The 19,357-nt window shown below is 40.9% G+C and overlaps 1 protein-coding gene across 1 annotated transcript; it reads left to right on the forward strand.

Moving 5' to 3' along the window:
- Positions 1–1,572: 1,572 nt before the first annotated feature.
- TSPAN13 (tetraspanin 13) lies at positions 1,573–18,131 on the forward strand. Its single transcript, XM_062616480.1, has 6 exons — positions 1,573–1,747; positions 13,288–13,455; positions 14,762–14,842; positions 15,740–15,853; positions 16,182–16,292; positions 17,424–18,131. The coding sequence occupies exons 1-6, from the start codon at positions 1,685–1,687 to the stop codon at positions 17,496–17,498; spliced, it is 612 nt and encodes a 203-aa protein (XP_062472464.1). The 5' UTR covers positions 1,573–1,684; the 3' UTR covers positions 17,499–18,131.
- Positions 18,132–19,357: the final 1,226 nt, after the last annotated feature.

A 19,357-nucleotide genomic window follows, 5' to 3' on the forward strand; every position in this document is an offset into this window, starting at 1 on the left:
TTAACATAAATATTTAAAGCCTGGCAGATCCAGTCCTTAAAGGACCCAAATACGGGCCAATATAAATAATCACCTCTAATTTGCTTACCTCCCCAAACTTCCATACAGTAATGTACCATTTTTACTTTGTCCTTACCCCGCCTAGAAGGGTAGTCATCCCAATATTTAATCATCAATCCCAACAGACTATCCGGTGGTATCTGGGGTAGCTTAGCCTAAGCTCTGACACCCCCCCCCCCCATGGAATCAGAAGGCTTGCTTTTCTTCTGTCCCATCTTCCGGAGTGCCTTCTCACACACACACAAACAGCCCCCTGTTCATGGCCCAGTCCCTTGCGGGAGATGGGAGCCGCAATACTAAGGGGTCCACACTCACTTCGTCCTTAATTGGATGTCTCACACAGGCACACTCCGGGACACCCAACCCCAACCGAACAGGTAACCAGGCCTATTCTTACGCACTCCTGCGTCTTCGTTTGGAGCTTCGTGCACAAAGATCATGGGGTTGCCAGCTTTCTTTTGCTTGCTGTCTAATTTAGGATTTGTCGGTAGAGGGTATGGTGAGATAGCACCCAAGCAAGGGCCACTATACAGCAGGGCGTCTCCCCTGTGTGGGGCTTCGCACCAGATTGCCTCTATCCAAGTCACGGCACCAAAATTGTTATAAATGTGGCTCAAATAAATTGATGAGAGCCAAACCAATGAATCAAATCGGTTTATTGAGCAAGTGACAGCAAGCAAAACAGCACTGGGCACCCGGGGAGTCTCCACTCCGCCAACGGCACACACCCCACTTCCCCAAAGTCACTGGTTTTATACTCTTCTTCATCTGATATATGTGTCACCTCCTGGCGTCCTCTGCGTCTGTGTGATCTGTAGATAAAGGGTCTCATTCTGTCTCCCGGTGGGTGTGGGGAGGAAGGCTCCTTATCGCCTTCGGGGTTTCATTCTGTCTCCCGGTGGGTGTGGGGAGGAAGGCTCCTTATCGCCTTCCCCATGCATCGTTTACTTTAACGGATACCCGCGGTCTATAAGCAACATGTCAAAGCACTGTAATTTTCCAGTAACTATTAAGCAAGCAAGTAACTCCTAAGCAAGATTTGATTAACAAACAGGAATTTACTCATTACAACAGCACTCGAAACACTTTAATGTTCTGAAAAAGTAAACCCCTGAATGCTTCCTTTCGGCTACACAGGAGGCTGGATCACCCACTACGGATGTGTTTATCACAGCTAGCGCAAGCAGCCACCTCTGCCTCCCTACACAACAAAATGGAGGACCAACACACAGATCACAAAGAATGGAAAACGCGGGAACGGGAAGAGGGAGGAGCGGGAAGGAGAGGAGGAGCGGGAAGGGGAGGAGGAGCGGGAAGGAGAGGAGGAGCGGGAAGGGGAGGAGGAGCAGACCGGGGCCGGCACTAGCGCTGACACCGCCCCGGAGGGTGGACCCCGCGGTGCCAGCACATAACGGCTGACAGCAAGCTCTCCCAGGAGCCCTTGCGCCTCTTATTTGCATACCCTCACCTTTGAGCCCAGGAGTAGCCAATCAGCGGGCGCGGCGGCGGGCGGTGAGTGCCGCTCACCTGCTGCGGCCGCGCCGGCCCGACGGCTGATTGACAGGCAAGGGGCGGGGCGGCGGCCTTCTGCTGCGCGGTTCCCGGCGGCGGCGGCGGCGGCGCGATGGTGTGCGGGGGTTTCGCTTGTTCCAAGAATTGCCTCTGCGCACTCAACCTGCTCTACACGGTGCGTGGCCGCCGCGAGAGGGGCGCGGGCTGCTCAGCGGGGCCTCCTCTCCCGCGTCTTCCCCGCCTTGTGGGTTCCGCTGTCAGGCGAGAAGAGGGGAGGAGAGGCGGCTGGGTCTCTGCGGCCTGCGGCGGCCTCCTCTTAGCAAGCTGGTGCCGAGGGTCTGGCAGGGCTCTGAGCCGGGAACGCCGCATGGTTGCGGTCTCTGGCTCGGGGGTGGGGAAGGTGGCACCGGTCAGACCGGGCTTTGTCACCGTGGGGACGTGGCTCCTCGGGATCAAAATCCAGGGTGGGTCGGGAGCGGGCGGCACGGCAAGCGCTGCCTGCCGGGGAGGGGGGTGTGCGTCACATCTCTAGCCCCCTTCCGAGCGGGGCCACGGGATCACCCCTTCGTCAGCCCTCCCGAGCCCGACCCGCCGGTGCCCTTTCTTCTTGGTCTGGAAAGGTCTCTGCACCAACGCAGGCGTGAATGGGGAAGGGGTTATTTTGGTTTTCCTCAGCCAAAGCCTAGCGCCGAAATAAGGCAGTTCGGTGTATGAGAAGGCCCCTGGCCCTCTGGTAAGCAGCCGTCCCCTATGATGGACCAACGAGTTACAAAGTCTGGCTGCTTTGGTGTGGTGGGAGCATGGGGGGGCGGGGGAGAAAAGTAGTATGCTACACTGAAATAACTGACTTGCTGGGGAGCTCCAGGCAGGTGCCTGGTTTTGTTCGGGCAAGTTGGAAGACCTGTTTTCAACAGATAACAATAAAATCATAAAATGGTTTGGGCTGGGAGGGACGTTAAAGATCACCTGGTTCCAGCCCCCTGCCATGGACAGAGACACCTGATCCTAATTTCCAACTGTGGTATAGTTGTGAGGTTTTTTTTTTTTAATTATCTATTTTAAAATTACTCATAAATAGCAAGAAACAGGAGTGTATGTAACGGCTTCCTCTTGCAGCACATTTGGAAAGGTAGTATGTCCTCTAATGTTTCATGTTAACAGCTGTGCTTGGGGGTGACTTTCGGTAGACTGCAGTTGGGGTCAGCCAGTGCTTGCAGGCAGTTGTATCACTGTTTTTCTGGAAGCACTGCCTGATCTCGAGTGAAGGTGAGAGAGGAGAACAAAAAGGTCTAATGCTGTTCATCAGAACAAACAGTTCTTGTAGATAGCAGTTACTGGGCCTGATGATAATCTCCAGGATGGAGCACGAATGGATATAGAAGTGCCTCTGTTTAAGCCAGTGTTGTTTGTTATTATATTTTTTGGTACATGAGGTGACTCTCATTCCTTCAGAAAAGGGCAGAACAAAAACCTTGGTATAGGAGAATTATAGGACTGTGTCCCTGGAAAATGCCTCTGAAGTATGCTTAGGGGTACTCCACTGCCCACTGTGGAAGTCACCTGGGATCCCTGTGATGCTATGGGTTGCCCCTAGCCAGAACAGAGGGGAGCAGGTAGGCGTTACATTTTTTGACATCTGTAGTTGGAGGTAAGTTTAGTCTATGTAGACTGGCATGGTGAAGGTAATTAAAATTGTAGAATAGCCCAGGTGGGAAGGAAGGGACCTCAGAAGATCATCTTGGCCAACTTCCTATGGGATTACCTCATCCCAGTGGATTGTTATAGGTGAATTGTCCCATTCCAGTTTTGCTTTTTGGTAAACCAGAGGTTAATGCAAGACTTCATTTTTTTTTTTTTTTTATCATTCTTGGTTTATATTTCTGGAGTGACAGAGGAGTGAGAGCTCTTTCTACCATAATACATGCAGAAATCTCATTTTGATGTCATGTGGACAGTAGGTGTTTTTCTGAAGACAGGATCAGTTATTCTTAAAGCTGTGTATTAACCAGGTGTAAGGGGTCTGGTAGGTTTTTTGATTGCATTTGACCACAGCAGGGATGGGTTGATTTTAGGGACCTCTGTAGTTCTTTCTGCAATACCTGTACAAAGCACCTGTGACCTTAATCTTGTTCTGATGTCTCCCTGACTAGAATTTACTTTGTGGGTGTCACTTGATATTCTTTCATTTGACCTATGCTGAACATATGTTTCTGCTGAAGAGAAGGAATGTCTTTGCATTACAGGAACTAGAATATCCGATCGGTACTGCTTGTGTTGCTTATTAATTATAAACAAGTTGCAGGACTAATGCTTTCAAATTCAGAGTTTCTGCAATAAATAACATTTAAGGTGTTGGCCTGGTGGAGTTGATCCAGCAAAAATGTGGGGGCTTCGCTGTTCTTCGGTTAGACAAAATCTTTCGGTTGCAAGTGAATTATGGGCTTATTTTTTCCTAGCTGGGAAAAAAAACAGAAGACAACTAGAGCAAGAATCTCATCATCATCTTCTTAAACAACATCAATTCACTGTGATAATTGATGAGAGGGGAGTAGTAGGGGTGAGAAGGGATATTAGCTCAAACAGGTAATGAATGTTTTTCTAGCTAGCTTTGATGTGCCTGGATCACATGCTGGGAATGAATTAACCCTTAGAACTGCATATTGGGGGTTACAATTTACAGTCTGCTTTTCTTTAAAAGTCTTCTAGAAAAGGATATTAGAGCTTGATTTTTATTTTTTATTTTTAATTTCTTTTTATTCTTTTTATAGTAAGTAGTACACTAAGGAAAATAGATGTCCTGACTGTAATAAATCTGGCTTAAGGCAAGAATCCAGAAACCCACTAACCTAATTGCTTGCTTAATGTTCTTTTCAGATGGTACTTTGCTGATGACTTTTGGTTTTCCTCTGTACTAAGTTAATGTCCTTAGGCCCTGATTCTATTTTTAAATTCATTTTATATGAGTAATTCTGGCATCTATGCCGAGTTGCTGAGTTCAATATGGTTCCTTATGGGTATAGGAAGAGTAGCGAAAAAGAGACTGTTGACTCTGTCTGTAGTGACGTGTGTTGTTGGAATAGTCTTATGTGGAAGAACTGCCTGTATTGTAGGACCTTCAAAATACTAGTTTTGGGTACCTGACCAATGTCTTTACTAAATCATATTTCCATTTCCTGCTGAATGGTAAATCATACAAGCTGTTTAGAAGGTCTGTCCATGGAATTGAGCCAAATTCAAGGATGTGTGGCAGAATCTGCCAGGTATGAGAACCGTTCATGCTGGCTCGACCAATATTTGCTCACTTTAACAAGATAAAAGATTTCCTTAGGTTGACAGTGATCCTTCCAAGGAAGCCTTGAGTAATTGTGTTGAAGTGAGAACAGCTGATATATTATTTCAATCAGATTTTCAGAAAGGAAAAGGAAATTCCTTATTCCTAGCTAGTGGTGAAAGATTGAAGTGGTAGCTGGGTCACAAGATTAAATATTTAAATTAAAAATTAAAATACTGACTATCAGTTCATTTGGATCGTGTGTGCTGGGTTTGTCACCCAAGCAGCTACTTAATTGCCACTGCAGCAGCAAGCATGAGCTATTCATTGTGAGGTTGTCAGTATGTAAACATCACGCATTTATTTTAATGAACAGGTTTTCAGTTTCATTACAGCTAGAGAGGTTGTTTGGTTTCAAATAAAACATATAGTACCTTTACCGTTAGAAGTTTGTATTTCTTAGTAGCACAGAATTTGTTCCCCAAAAGTATCCATATTTCCTCTTACCACCAGGAAGTACTTTATCAAAGCAATTTACTTTTTATATTAGTTTGCTCTCTGAACCTGATTTTTTTGATTGCCTGTTAAGCATCCTGGATTTTGCATTCATTTTCAAAGCATTGCCTTTGAAAGTTGGTGTTTTGATACTTTTCCCCTATCACTGCCGTTTCTCTGGGTGCAGTAATTATTGTCAGTGCAACTAGTGCATTTGTGCCTTCTGCCCTCTTTACCAAAATTGCTTTGCCTGTATTATGGAAATATGTAAAGATGAGTACAGAAATTCTCAGATTTGAACAGCGTGTGCTTAGCTTCAGAGGGATTTTAATAATGTCCATCTTAAATGCAAAGTTCCCCATACAGAGGAGTTGAGCATGTTGCATCTTCCATGCAAATTTGCTACCTCCATCTATTTTTTTGCTGTGGAGGGGGAGCCTGGTGATAGAGGTAGGCTGAACATCTGGCTTTTCCAAGGGAAAAGGGAGATGTGACTGTTTTCTATGTTACTTGATGATTCACGACTGCTGTAGTGGCTGCGTATCATCTGAACTGGATGCTCAGCAGTTTCCTTGGAGCTATTTCTGTCATTCTTGAGGACATTTTGAAGGCAGCAGTACACACTGTGCTATCTAGCCTTGATGTGCAGATCAGACAGTGGTACAGAAGCTCCCAGGTATGTGGCAGGGAAGGTTAACATCGGTCATATCAGTGTAGTCTTGGTTGGGGTTTTTTTGTTTGTTTGTTTTTACTGGCTTTTGGGGAAGGTTTCTACACTCATGCTTGAGAACGCAGAGCGATTACAGCGTAAATACAGATACATATTTGAAGACTTTTTGTCAGTGTTGGGAATGCCCTCCCCAAAAAGGTAGTATAGCTGCTGTGTCAGTTTATAGTCAAAGTGCCAGAGGTTTGTGGTAGCAGGTCAGCACTGAGATACGTGCTGGCCCTGTATGCCAGATATGAGTGGGTTCTGGTTTTTCACTTGTCTTGCACAGAGCATGTAGTGGCATTTAGAGCTAGGGAGGCAGGCTGTATTTTGTGAAAGAACTGGGGAATGGCAGGGCATAGAAGGAGAAGGCTATATGACGCATAGTATGTTTTGATAATGATGTTTTTAGATATCACAGCAGTGCAGATGAACACTTTCAATCCAGCAGTTATTGCGAAGCCCTCAGAATGCCTTGTAGCTGAAGTCATTATTTGTGTTCTTTCTACTATTATTTTCATGTTGAGGGGGATGTGTGTGTGGAAGAAGGATCTGTGGAATCACTAGGCTTCCTGAAAACATTTTGCAAGCAAAAGTAAACATGACAGAACATAGTTGTTCCTGTTACACCACAGAAAGTGTGTGTTTCTGAAGACCGGGGGGGGGGGGGGGGGGTATAAAACGGCTTAAATGTCACTGTCATTTTAACATTAAAGAAGCTTGTTACATAGTCAAAACCAATTAGATCCTAATTACTGGCCAATAACTTGAAGAACTAGGCCTGAAACCAAAAGAACTGCCTTTCATGATGACACAGGAATGCTGTCTTTCACATAAATTGCTTATTCCACATCATGTGTCTCAAGGCTGTTCAGTAACCAGACTACTGATCACTTTTCATTTACATTAGTCACTTAAAGGTGGAATATTTTGCTTTCTTACTCCTCAGCCTTTGCTTTCAGTAAAGCTGAAGGAGTACTGTAAAGAGAAAGTTGCTTACAGCTGTGATAGAAACCAATTTAGCTTAGTCTTAACTTGTTTAAGATGCACCATTATATACTGTCCATACTTCTAATGTGGTGTTTTTTAGATGAAGTTCAGGGAACCAGAAGAATTGTCTCCTAGATTCTCTATGGCTGTGCAGGAATGTTTGGCCAACTTGAAGGCAAGGGTGGTGGAAACCTCTTCCTTCAAAATACATACCATTTGAGTTTTAAACTGTAAAGTCACTTTAAAAGAAGTGGAATATGAACTTATATGTGAAGAGAGAGGTTAGGAAGGATGTGTTTCATCATGTGTGTAACCTGGCTTTAGTTCCTGTTCCGCGTCCAGCTTGAAAGCTGTTCTGTAAATATTTCCTTTGCTGATACCAGTGTAAGTGCTATGTAGTCTCTTTACTTGGGAATGATGAGGATGTATTTCTTGAAATTCAAGTTCAGAAATGAAGTTTTTAAAAACACCATTTAGGGCTGAGTTTAGAAGGAAGCAGTGGGAATTTCTGCATATGACTTCCTTCCTAGTGAGCAGTCCAAGCTAGCTGAAATAAATGTGCTAGTTAGTCTAAACAGCAGATTTGTTTGGGGCTTGCTGTTGAAGGAAGGAGGAAGTGGCTTTGGCATTTGAATAGTTTCTCAGTTGTGTTGTCTAGAGAAATCTTTTGTCAGTATCTTCGTTTCTTTTTGTAATGTAGAATATAAACCTGTGGATAAGCACACAAGGGGTAAATTTGAAGAGAAGTATGTTTTTCCAGTACAGGAGTGAAGGAAATGAGCAGCTATGTATGCAGGAGAAGTTGGATTTGAAGAAGAGAGCAAATTAGGATAAATTATTATCTATTTATTTTTTTAATAGAATTTATGCAGCAGTAAGGGTAAAGTAAATCCCATCAAGTGCTGTAAAGGCTAATGCTGTAGTAAGGTTAGTAAGTGCACTGGAGAACAGGGCAAACTTGTGATGACTTTACCTGTGTGATAAAGAAATTCATCTTTGTCTACAAACTGTTATTTTGAAAGAGCTCTGTGGTTGAAGTGGGTCTGAAAAATAGAATGGAAATCACTTGAAGTCTGATCCACTGATCTTGCAGTCCCGAAGAACTTTCCTGTTACAGACAGAGTAACATGCTGTCTATTGACAGTATGCTTGATGTTTTTTTGTTGTTTTGGTTTTTTTTTCCTCTTATAGGGGTAAAAAAGAATTGATCTTCACTTAAGATTTGTGCTACCCATAGGTTTGTTCCAGTAAAGCATTTGCTTCATTTCAGATTGATGAGTTTAAATGTTAGGTTCTGCTAAGCCTGTGTTTGCCTGTGTGCTTTTTAAATAAGGTTGCTAGAGTTTGTATTGATGGAGAAGGTAGTATACAGTAACTAAGGATAGTATATTCAAAATGCTAGGTGTCAGTCCCCCACATGCACACACTTCCCATGGCTCTGTGTTGCTTATTTGTGGACAGTTTGTAGCATCTGTGTGAGAGACAAATTGCTCCAGCTTGAGACTGTAATAAATACTTTTGCTCCTAATGCCTGTTGGTTTTCTGTGTAAACATGCCTTAAATGAATGGGACCTTCTGAGACCAAGATTAGTACTTGTGTTTTTGAATCTCTTTAAGTACTTCTGAAGACTCATTCATTGCTCTTTTAGTGAGAGACCTTAAGGCTTGTAAGAAGGTGTTTTGTTGTTAATGGGTTTAGGAGCTATTTAATGAGCTAGTTGGTACAGAAGAGTCCTTGGCCAGTGTTAAACCTGCCACTTATCTGCCTCTTAAACTTTGATTTTTGGTGTGGAGAGCTCTTCCATGGTGGAAGAGCTGTCTGTGGTGTGTGGGATGGTTGGTTGGGGGAACTTCTGGGGCTCATCTGTACAGGTTCCTGCTCAGACAGGATCACGAATACCAGTTGTTTGCCAGCTGTGGCTTTGTCTCCCGAGTCTTGAAAACCTCTGAGAACAAAGTCTATCACCTCTGAGTATGGCACCAAACCACCCTGCTTTGTGCTTTATCTAATGTCCAGCCTGAGCCTCCTAAACTGTTGTTTGTAATACTGAGAGGAATTTTTCTCCTTTGGTTTTGTAACGCACTTTCAGCTTCAGTTACTATTAGATTATCCCTTGGCTGCCTTTGTTGCACTAAACAAACCCAGCTCCATCACCTGTTTCTCAAACATCATCCTCAAGGCTCCAGGCCATTTTGATGACTCTTTCCAGGTTCTCAAATTCCTTTTCAACCTGGGGAGCTTGAAATAGGACACACATTTGAGCTGCAGTCTCACCAGCATTTGGTTTCCTTTGATTGCACTCCTTTTGGTTTTTCCTGTTTGCAGTGGGAGCAGACTTGGCTCGTATTCAGCTTGTAAATCAGTTTGATCTTCAGATCTATCTCAGTAAGGTTGTTGCTCACCTGGTTTGTTCCTGGGTCCAACTGAAGCACCTCATGAGCAAGTTTTGCACTTCATGAAGTTCCTGTTGGCTTATTTTTCAAATTTATCAAGGTCCATCTATATTTGAAGAGTCAGTTGCTCTTCCTTGTTCAGTATCATCCACAAATTTTCTGAGAATTCATTCTGTCTTAATCGCCCAGGTTGTTGATGGAAGGTACTGTGGCCCCAGTATCAGCCTTCATGGTGCTCCTCAGGTACTACCAGCTGGATACTGAACCATTGATTACTACCGTTTAAGCTCAGGGATCCAACCTGTTACTTAGTCTAACAGCCCATTTCTCTAACCCATGTCTCTTCAGTTTACTAATAAGGCTACTGTGGGAAACTGAATTTGTCTTAATCACTGAAAACTGGGTTGTGATTTCATATATTTCTAGTAGGCTTCTCAAGCAAATATTTGAAGCATTATTAACCAAGGCCAGCTTTATATAAATAACATGGAGTTTCACTTGGACTTCAGTCTTCCAAGGATGATGCTGTTTTCATTGGAGGAATTCTGGTGCTCTGAAGTGTGGTTTCAGTAAAATGAAATGTGACATTCAGAAGCTCCATAGGGGGTCCTTTTCCCCTTTTTTAACACAAGTGACTTTTAGGGTTTTTTTATTATTATAAGTAAATAAAGCTTGTATGGTTAGAATGTGCATATTGCTCATTTAAAAGGAGTTAAGGCCTCTAAGTAATTTTGTTTCAAGTACATTTTACTACAAAGTCTTAGGAGCTTCACTTCTAGAAATACTGCTTTTTAATCCTTGTGTTTCAGACACTGGAGTAAGCCCTGTTGAGCAGCCATTTTTAGTGGCTAAACAGTGCCTAATACTATGAGGCTTGTGTTGTTTTACAGACTTATAAATCCTCTCCCAAAAACAACTTAAGTTTGGTTTTTTTTCCTGTTTGTAGTTGTGTGCATTTACTTTAGTTTTTCACATGGCACTATAAATCTATATATATAGAGAGAATTTTATTGCACAACATGCAGAGAGTCCAGTCCAAACCTGAAAATGAAGGAATAACTATAATTTCATCTTTTCCTCAAAATACAAAAGAGTCAAGAACTTAATACTAAATCTGTTTCTGGAATGGTTTGTAAGCCTGCAGTCTCCATTTCAGTTTTGAAACACAAAGTCAGTTTTCCACAATTTTTAAGTGGCCAAAATTAGAGTAGCCCGTTAGTTAGTTTGATCCAAATCATGTGTCTGCCTGTCTGGATCCAGCATTTTTGTGTAGCTTGCCAGCCAGAGCCCAGTCGCATGGATCATACTGAATTGCCAGATGTTTTAAGGAACTGGACAATGGACGATTTTGTTATGTGAAAGAAGAGAAAATACAGCTTTAGTATTACAGAGGTAATGCTTGAATACGAGACTAATGGCTCTAAAGCTAGAACATGATCAAAAGAGATACAAACTGTTTTATGTTATTTTTCAAAGCTGATCACCTGATTCCTGAACCTCTGGGGTTCAGTAAAGCATTTAAAAGCTAACATAGCTTTTTTCCCCACTTGAAAACCATAACGGTTCTAGATTCAGTATGTGTCTGTTTCTATCAGAAAAGCTTTTTGGGCCAAGAGGGGTTGTGGTAATAACTTTTAGTGTCATACTCACTGATTTCATTTACATATCATCAGTATAATGGAAGCTGAGGTGAGTAACAGCAGCAAGAAGTAACCAGTACTCTGGAGCTCATGCACTGTGTTTATCCAGTAGGTATTAGGCACAGAATTTGTTTAGGCCACTCCTTTTAATTTTGACACTTTAACAATAAAACTCAATCAAATTGTTTTAGCCCTCTTATGAAGTGAGCAATGCACTAAACAAATACATGTTTTGGTATCCTGGTAAAGTTAAAGATCTGCAGCCATAGCTCAGGTGGAACAAAGAAGTATTGGGGAAAATCACTAAAAGCAAAGTTTCTTCTGCCCCCCATCCCCCTTTTTTTGTGTGAAATAGATTGAAATATAACATTGCCTTTGAGATTTTTTGTATTTTTTTTTTTTAATGAGAGATTGCTTTGAATTGCTGTGTAGTGGCAGTGTGAGTTCAGTGCTTAGAAGTTCTTGCAGAGCATGGGACGTCAACCAGCGCTTTCTGACTGGAAATTGGGTTATAAGATCTCTTTTGTTGTTCACTTCTGATGCTTACATGGAAAAATAAACTTTCCCAGTGGTATGAGACAATGAAATTAAGTGAATGGGTACAGATCAGAGCAGGTAGGACTTGCACTTAATTGTCTGATTAGCAAGGCTAATTTTTAACATAATCACATCAGGAAGTTTACAGCCTTGTGCAGCATGCATTGGGAAAATCTGTCTGTAGCAGAGCCAAGGCTTTTGGTTTTATTTTATTCCCCTTCCATTCCCCCTTGCCCTTTCATTTAGATTTACTTGTTCTGGTGCTTTGGTTTTAAATAAACATGGTGGTTAAAGCATTTTCTTTAAAAGAAACAAAGACAAATATGAAATAATCCTAAAACTCTACTGGTATTGAGCAATTCCTTTGAATTTTATATTGTTCTTTTGTCTCTTCATGTGGTAAGAGAAGCATAGTTACGGCAAACATCCTTTTCTTCTTACATACTTTCTGAGTTTCTTGTGGGGATTACTGGCTTTTGGTTAAAATGGTTTTGAGATATGTTCCTGTGTGAGCACATGAGAAAAAACAACCCCTGTGCGTTGATCTTGATAAGCATCACTACTTGTTTTGCTAGCTTTCTTGATGTTATCTTAGATTTCCATGTTTCAAAACCAGCATTAGATAGGTCAGTCTTCTAAAAGGTACTTAAAAAAAAAAAAAGACATACTTGGTAAGTGGAGGCAAAAATGCTCTGCTGCAGGCTAAGTACACTGAAATGACAAGTTGGACATTCTGTCCCCTCACCACCCTCTGCCCCTTTGAATAAGCAGTAAAATGCCAAGCGATTGTCCTGTTCAAATGGAAACTGGTGAGCAAGTGTACTTTCTTGCTCTGTATTTGTTGTGAAATAAAGCCAATTACTTAAACTAGACCAAGTGCTTACTGTTCTGTGTTTTCTTCTGTTGTTGTTTGTTTCTTTATATATATATTTTAATAATGGTACAACTTCTGGGTATTTTTTTTTTTGTGAGGTCAGGGTTTCGGAAAGTTAAAACTTGCATGTTGAACTGGTGTTATTTAACAGATAACGTATTATCTGTGATATGATGGTACACATAGGTCTAACTCTGTTTTAAACAAGAGAGTGTTAGGCATCTTGTGTATTGGACATCTGGGTTGGTTTTCCTGCTGCTTTCTCCTGCTATACCTCATTACCTCATTACAGATTTCTTTGCAGCTTTTGATGGTGGAATCTTTTTTTCCCTTGGTTCCCCCCCCCCGTTTTGGTCTAGAAAGAGGAAAGACTGGAGCTTCCTACTCATGTAAACAACAAATCCCAGTAAATTAACTGGGAGGCATTCTTCCTGCCTTCCCTGAATACCATCTCTGAATTAAAACTGATGATTTTTAGTTTATTTGTCAATTTCATTATAATCTACACTTGAGTTTAGTGTCTCTAGTCAGTCACAGAGAGTGCAACATGACTTGACTTGCAGATGGATTAAGTTGCAGCAACTTCACATTAATAGTATTGAAGAATAAAAATGTGTGCCTTAAAACATCTGGAATTGAACTTCTGTGGTGAAGTGGAGGATAGATTTGTTTAGGGTTGTACTTCTTTTTGCACTGGAAATTAAAATTGTACCTTTCTAATAACTTTAATGTAAGGAATGTGGCTGTCTATAGGTTAAGCCTCTTTTAATGTGCAGACTAACTCTTTGTTTTTTTTTTCTTCCAGCTGGTAAGCCTGCTACTGATTGGAATTGCGGCATGGGGAATTGGCTTCGGCCTCATCTCTAGTTTCAGAGTTGTTGGAGTAGCAATTGCAGTAGGAATCTTCCTCTTCTTTATTGCTTTAGTGGGATTGATTGGTGCTGTGAAACATCATCAAGTATTGCTATTCTTTGTATCCTTCTCATGAACTGCAGCTTGGTTCACCAAATATTAACAGCCTACTCTGTCAGCTGGGACTGATGTGGAAGGTGCTTCCAAAACAGAACAGAAATTCACAATCTTATTTTGGTCAAGTGCAGTCTAAATTAAACTTCTTTCCCATTTAACCTTATTCTAGCTTCTTTCTTTTCTCCCTTGTTTGTTTGCTGAAGACAGAAGTATCCATGTCTCCTTTTGAAAAATTAAAGTATTTCAATTTTTGGAGAGGTTTTTATGGTGGTTCACTGTGTGACAGATGCTTTGTATTGTGTGCTCAACCCTGCACCAAGCTAGAGTAGATGCATTAGTGATGTTTAACAGTAGAGAAAGGTGATACTTCCAGATAGCGAGCTGGTTGTAGCAGCAGGGGAACATGTTGGTAATACAGGCTGTCAAGAAGCACTTTCTTTTCATACCTAGGTTTTAATTGCAAACCCAGACTAGAAATGAGCGCAGGCCTTCTCAGTGTGCTTTGCTGCCCCTTCCTCCATACTGACAATGTGTAAGCAGTCTGTTATGCTGCATTGCACAAGAAGATTGATCTGTTTGAATGAGAAAAGAGGTGAATAAGATAACTCTTTAATTTTTTTGGTTGTGCTCTGTGAATAAGTAGTGACTTCCACCATACAAACAGCTGAAGTGCATGAGATAAGTATCTGCCTCGGAACACAGCAGCCAAATTGTGAAGGCAATGCCTGACTTTCAAAGCATGATATTTAGTATCAAAGTTTGTTCTTTATTTGTACTGGTTTTAGATGCAGTAGTCCAAAAGTATGTGAAGCTGTGTTCCAAAAGCAACTCACTTTTTTTTTTTTTTTCACCTAGGCTAAAGTTATCTTTTATAATTTGTTACAAGACTGTCATTGAAGAAAAAACCCAACATATTCTGAGTATGCAATATCTAGAAAAGTATTTTATTTACTGCTGTAAGTATCTTGAAATGACAACATGAGTACCTAAAGCTGAAGAAACTGGCTGTAGATTTTTATCTCTCAGAGCTTCTTTTATTAACCTCTCTGCTCATGTTGTCTTGTTAGGCAAGAGACACCTAACCCAGAAATACCAGCTATGTATAGGTGTAGCCAAAAAGAGAGAATATATGGTGATTGAGGCCTGGGAACATATTTGGTTCATCTTTTCCTCAACCAGATAGAATTTACTTCCATAATTCTTTGTTTCAAAGGACTTACTTCTTATTTCATTGGATGATAATACCATTAGGCCTATGTGTTATAAAAGCAAAATTAATTAGAGAGTATATCCTTAACTACTGTTTCCAGTACATGATTATTCTTTTGCTGGTCTTTATTGTCCAGTTTTCTGTCTCCTGTGCCTGTTTGGCACTAAACAAGGAACAGCAGGTAAGAAAAGTTTCCTGACTTCTTGGTTATCTGTAGCATAATACTATAAACATATATGTACACATGCGTACACACACACATTATGTAGGCTCCCACAAAGTGGGGAGAGCATATTTTAGGAAAAATCAGCATTATCCTTTTAAGGACTAAACCTTAGGCAGTGCTTGGCTCTGGAAGCTAGAAAGAAATACATCTATCTTGGTCCTAAAATGACTTCCAGCTGACTTCTTTTATTGTTTTATTTTTAAACAATAAGAAAACCCCCAGACAAGCCTTTCTGTGTAGGTTTATGGTCACAGTGCTACAGGTGTAGCAGTGTAATGTTTTGACTCTGTATCATGTGTTTAGCAATTCCAGATAAGCTGATGAAATCTACAGTAATCATAAAGTAGAGAAGGTAAAGCTATTGAGTTGTTCTTGTGTAACTGAAAAGTTTGTAACTATATTAGGAACTGAGGTGACCCTGAAGTGTCAAAGTAAAACCAGCTTCCATTTGGTATGGAGAATAATTCTTACTCTTAAGTAGGAGGCAAATGTACAGTGACTAATCAGCTTTTTACCTGTAAGTGCATTCTTTGTTTAGAGTCTGAGCAGACCCGGGTAGATTAGTTACATGTCCCATTGCTAGTGCACTTGTTGGGTTTAGGGGGGAAAAAAAAAAGGGGGGGGGGAGGGGGGGGAAGAAAATTAATTAAAACCATGTATGTGCTTCTGCTAGGTGCTGCTGTTTCATTAGCTAAACAGGCTGTTTGAACATTCAAGTCATTATTTACTATATTATTCTGTTAGACTTCAGGCTCTGAATGTTTTAGGGAATTATCAGCCTGGCCTACTATACTGGTTTCTAGTGAAATGTGAAACAGTTCAGTTAATGTGTTTTTTGTTTATGCCTTCTAGAGTCAACTTCTAGAGGTAGGATGGAATAACACTAACAGCGCGAGAACAGACATTGAGAGAAATCTGAATTGTTGTGGATTCAGAGTTTTTGATCTGAATGAAACCTGCTCCTCTGTAAGTTCTCCAAGTGTGAAAAAAACCAACCTTTTTATTGTGTTTGTTCAGAAATGTAGAACTGTTTCCATAGTTGTAGAAAGCAGAGATTTTCAGCGTGTAAGGTAGCTGTTACAATGATACTAAGCTCTTTTGTTAACTATTGGAAACATAATCACAGAGCACCCTGCAAAGGTACCCCATTGTCATTTATATACTGGCTCTTTTGGGGTCTTCCAAAGCTGCTGGAGTTTTGCTCATGGGTGGCAGTCTTCTCTAGAGCTAACTGGATGCTTTCAATCCATGAAGTGTTGTCAGAAAATGGAGTACAATTCTCTATCTGCTACAGGATTGCTTTAGAAGTCACCAGTGTCAACCATGTGCACCAATAATAGAAGAATATTCTGGAATGGTTCTGCGATTTGTTGGTGGCATAGGACTCTTCTTCAGTTTCACAGAGGTGAGTAGAATGTTAGAAAATGAATGCTCTTCCTCCACTTCTAAAACTTAATTTTATGAAACAATTTTAGGGTGTGTATTACAGGAACTCCCAGTACTATCTTGGGAGTCAAATAATTAGGTGAGATAATACTAGGCTATCAGCTTGGTGGAGGGCTTGTCGTTTGGAAAAGTGTTGAATACCTTGTTATTTATCTACAAAGCATGATTAGGAACCATATTAAAATGTGCTGCTGTAAAGTTTAGGTTTTGCAGACAGTTAACCTATTCAGGTTTACCGTTCTCCAAAACTAGTGTCATTGCCGTAACCTGTTCTTCCCACCTTCTGCGACCTGTGCACACACAGGTCTCTGCTTTGGGGATTTATTTATTTTTTGTGCTTCCTGTAGTGCAAAGACACAGTTTCATGATGAGTGAACTGTATTTAAAACATCGAGTTAAAAGGTCTTTGACTCTTTGCTTTAGTGATGATACATATTAATCAGTGGATAAAAATCCTCAAAGAGTAGTTATTTTGTAACCCCACAGTAGAGCATGTCAGACTACTCCTTGTTCTGCTTAGTGCAGTTTTAAGAAGGTTTATAGGCAAAGCCACAGGGGGGAGAGAGTAACTAAAACAGAGTCACCCTGACATCTGCCCTCAATTTCACTACTGAAAATGTGAAGCAGCTGGGAGCTGCTGGGGGGGGAATTACAAGATTTGAAAGAGGCTATTAGAAAAATAGCCTTGTAGTTAAATGGTAACTGTAGAATAAAACAATTTGGAGGATTTGTTTATCATTACACTAAAAACAGGTTTATGAACATGTATCATGGAGGGGGAGAAGAGAATAGTTTAATGCTAGAAATGCCTATGGGAAATACTTCCCACTGTATTGCATATATGCTTTTTGCATTTTGTTTTGTTGTTCTCTCTGTTGCTGGGTGTGGATTCTTTCTGAGAAGGTTCATGCTTTTTTCTAATTAAGAAAGCTGGTGTGTGGTTGTGAAGTTTTACCAATAGTAAAGTATCCTAAACTTGTGTGCTGGAAATTCATTGTCAGGATTTTAAGTTTAAAATGGATTTTGTAAAAATGGGAGAAGATGGGGTGGAGACCCTCTGCTTAATAATATCTTTGGTTTTTGCTTTCAGATTCTGGGAGTCTGGCTGACATACAGATACAGGAACCAAAAGGATCCCCGTGCAAACCCTAGTGCATTTCTTTGAGGTTTATAAAGGACTGAATCTTCTCTCTGTACTTTCTACTTCAAAATACTGATTCTCTATAGTTTGGTATTTCTCCATAGTATGGATTCTACATGTTCCCAAAAGAAACCTGTTATTTCCATGAGAAATTTGTAGTTTTCATATTTAATTTTCCATTATTTTTCTTCTAAGAATCTCTATCTTGAAGTAGACTAGTGTATTCAGTAGCTGGGCAGAGTCAAATTGCTGCTCTGAGCAGGTTAAATAGCTCTGTTAAGGCTTTGGTGTGATGGATCTGGTGAACTTTATACAGTGAGTTTTACAGCACTACTGGCTTCTCTGGTGTCTCAGAAACTCCAGAAGTGATTCCTGCTGTATTTATTGATTACAGAAATACACATGATTTCTCATTAAAATGATAAAAATATGTAGTGGATGGTTGGACTGTATGATTTGGTTAGGCTTTAGGATGAACCATAGTCAACTTTTTTGTCTACCGCTTTCCTGTAGAAGCTAAAGATGTTATTTTCTGTAGTGCACGTAAGTGTATGTTAATGACTACTGTAGTCTTCACCCCACCCGTTTCCTGTATGTTTTGGCTTTCTGGTAGCTTTAGAATTTTGTTGAGAATAAAAAGAATTCTTTACTTTATAATGAATATCTTCACTATGAGAACAATGAATGAAGAAAACCAGAAGAGTATAATCTGCAGCTGATTAACTTGAAATTTTTATTTTTATTTTTCCAACAAGTGAATGAAGTTTGGTATTTGCACAACATCAAAATCAATAGTGATCTGTCATCTTTACTGTAAGAAACTTGATGTCTGGAAAAGTTGTTGTACAGCTATTTTTTTCAGGTGGTGTAAAATTATTGTTGTAATATCTCAGCAGTGTATATTCCTCTGTCATCCAGCTAGCAGTCTTGATTTCATGAGAGGTTGAATGGTGTGTAAAAAAAAAAAAAAAAGAAAAGTAAAAAAAAAAAGGTGAAAATGTTACGGTTTCCAGTAGTCTAATTCTATTCTTTGTTTTAAACAAAGTTAGAATGGTGTGTTATCAATGTAGTAAGTGTTGTCTGAGCTGAATGAAAGCATGCTCCTTCTTCCACCCTTTGATAGAAGCGACGCATCAGCTGCAACACCAGTCATCTGAACACCTGAGGTACGCAATGTTCTATTTGTTTTTAATCATGCTGAATTGCAGACCTCCACTGCACCTTTTTTTCATTCAGTTGCTGCCTCTGGTGTGGTAGGCGGCTGCTGTAGCCTGCAAGAGAGCTCTGGAGGAAGAAAAAGGGAAGAGTATTAAGGCCATCTGCAAAGGAATAGAGCAACTGAGTGAGGTGGAAAGGAAGACGGGCCGATGGAAGTGCATTCTCTCTCATACAACCTCCCTTTACTAGGGAGATGCCTCCTTCTGCAGAGGAGGCAAAAGAAGCTGAAATACATGCCCATCAGAATGCTATCAGACTTTTATGTGCCCAGTGCTCCCAAAGGAGAAATAGTCTGCAGGTTTCAAAGGGGAAGAGTTGAAGCTGAATGCAGAGGTATTTCAGAAGTTGTTAAAACCAGCTTCTCTTCAGGTGTAGCCGATTCTGCAACACCTGCTGTCAGCGCCATCTCCTGGTGCTTGGTCTGTGAATTACTGCTTTACATGCCATGTTGGTAGCCATTTCAAGCACATACGTGAAAGTTCCATGTAAGTGCCCACTCGTGTACTAGGAAAACCTGAAAAGCCTTCAGAATATTACTGAAGTATAATGTAAATGTATGCAGCTTTCCCCTGTTTGCCAGTGCTGTCCTGTTAAAGCAGTTAACCAGCTGTTCTCAATGTATGTCAGGAGGATGGTGGTCATCGTTAATTTTCTGTATAGAAAGG

The sequence above is a fragment of the Pezoporus occidentalis genome, unplaced genomic scaffold (assembly GCF_034315485.1).
Source record: "Pezoporus occidentalis ecotype Australia unplaced genomic scaffold, CSIRO_AGI_Poc_V1 ctg103, whole genome shotgun sequence".
Taxonomy (NCBI): Eukaryota; Metazoa; Chordata; class Aves; order Psittaciformes; family Psittacidae; genus Pezoporus; species Pezoporus occidentalis.

What these genes read in the sequence shown, in the direction of transcription:
- TSPAN13 (XM_062616480.1), top strand. Translation starts at nt 1,685, where the DNA reads ATGGTGTGCGGGGGTTTCGCTTGTTCCAAGAATTGCCTCTGCGCACTC. An exon ending in CACTAAACAAGGAACAGCAG is followed by an intron (nt 14,843 to 15,739) that starts GTAAGAAAAGTT and finishes TATGCCTTCTAG; the next exon opens with AGTCAACTTCTAGAGGTAGG. An exon ending in TCTTCTTCAGTTTCACAGAG is followed by an intron (nt 16,293 to 17,423) that starts GTGAGTAGAATG and finishes TTTTGCTTTCAG; the next exon opens with ATTCTGGGAGTCTGGCTGAC.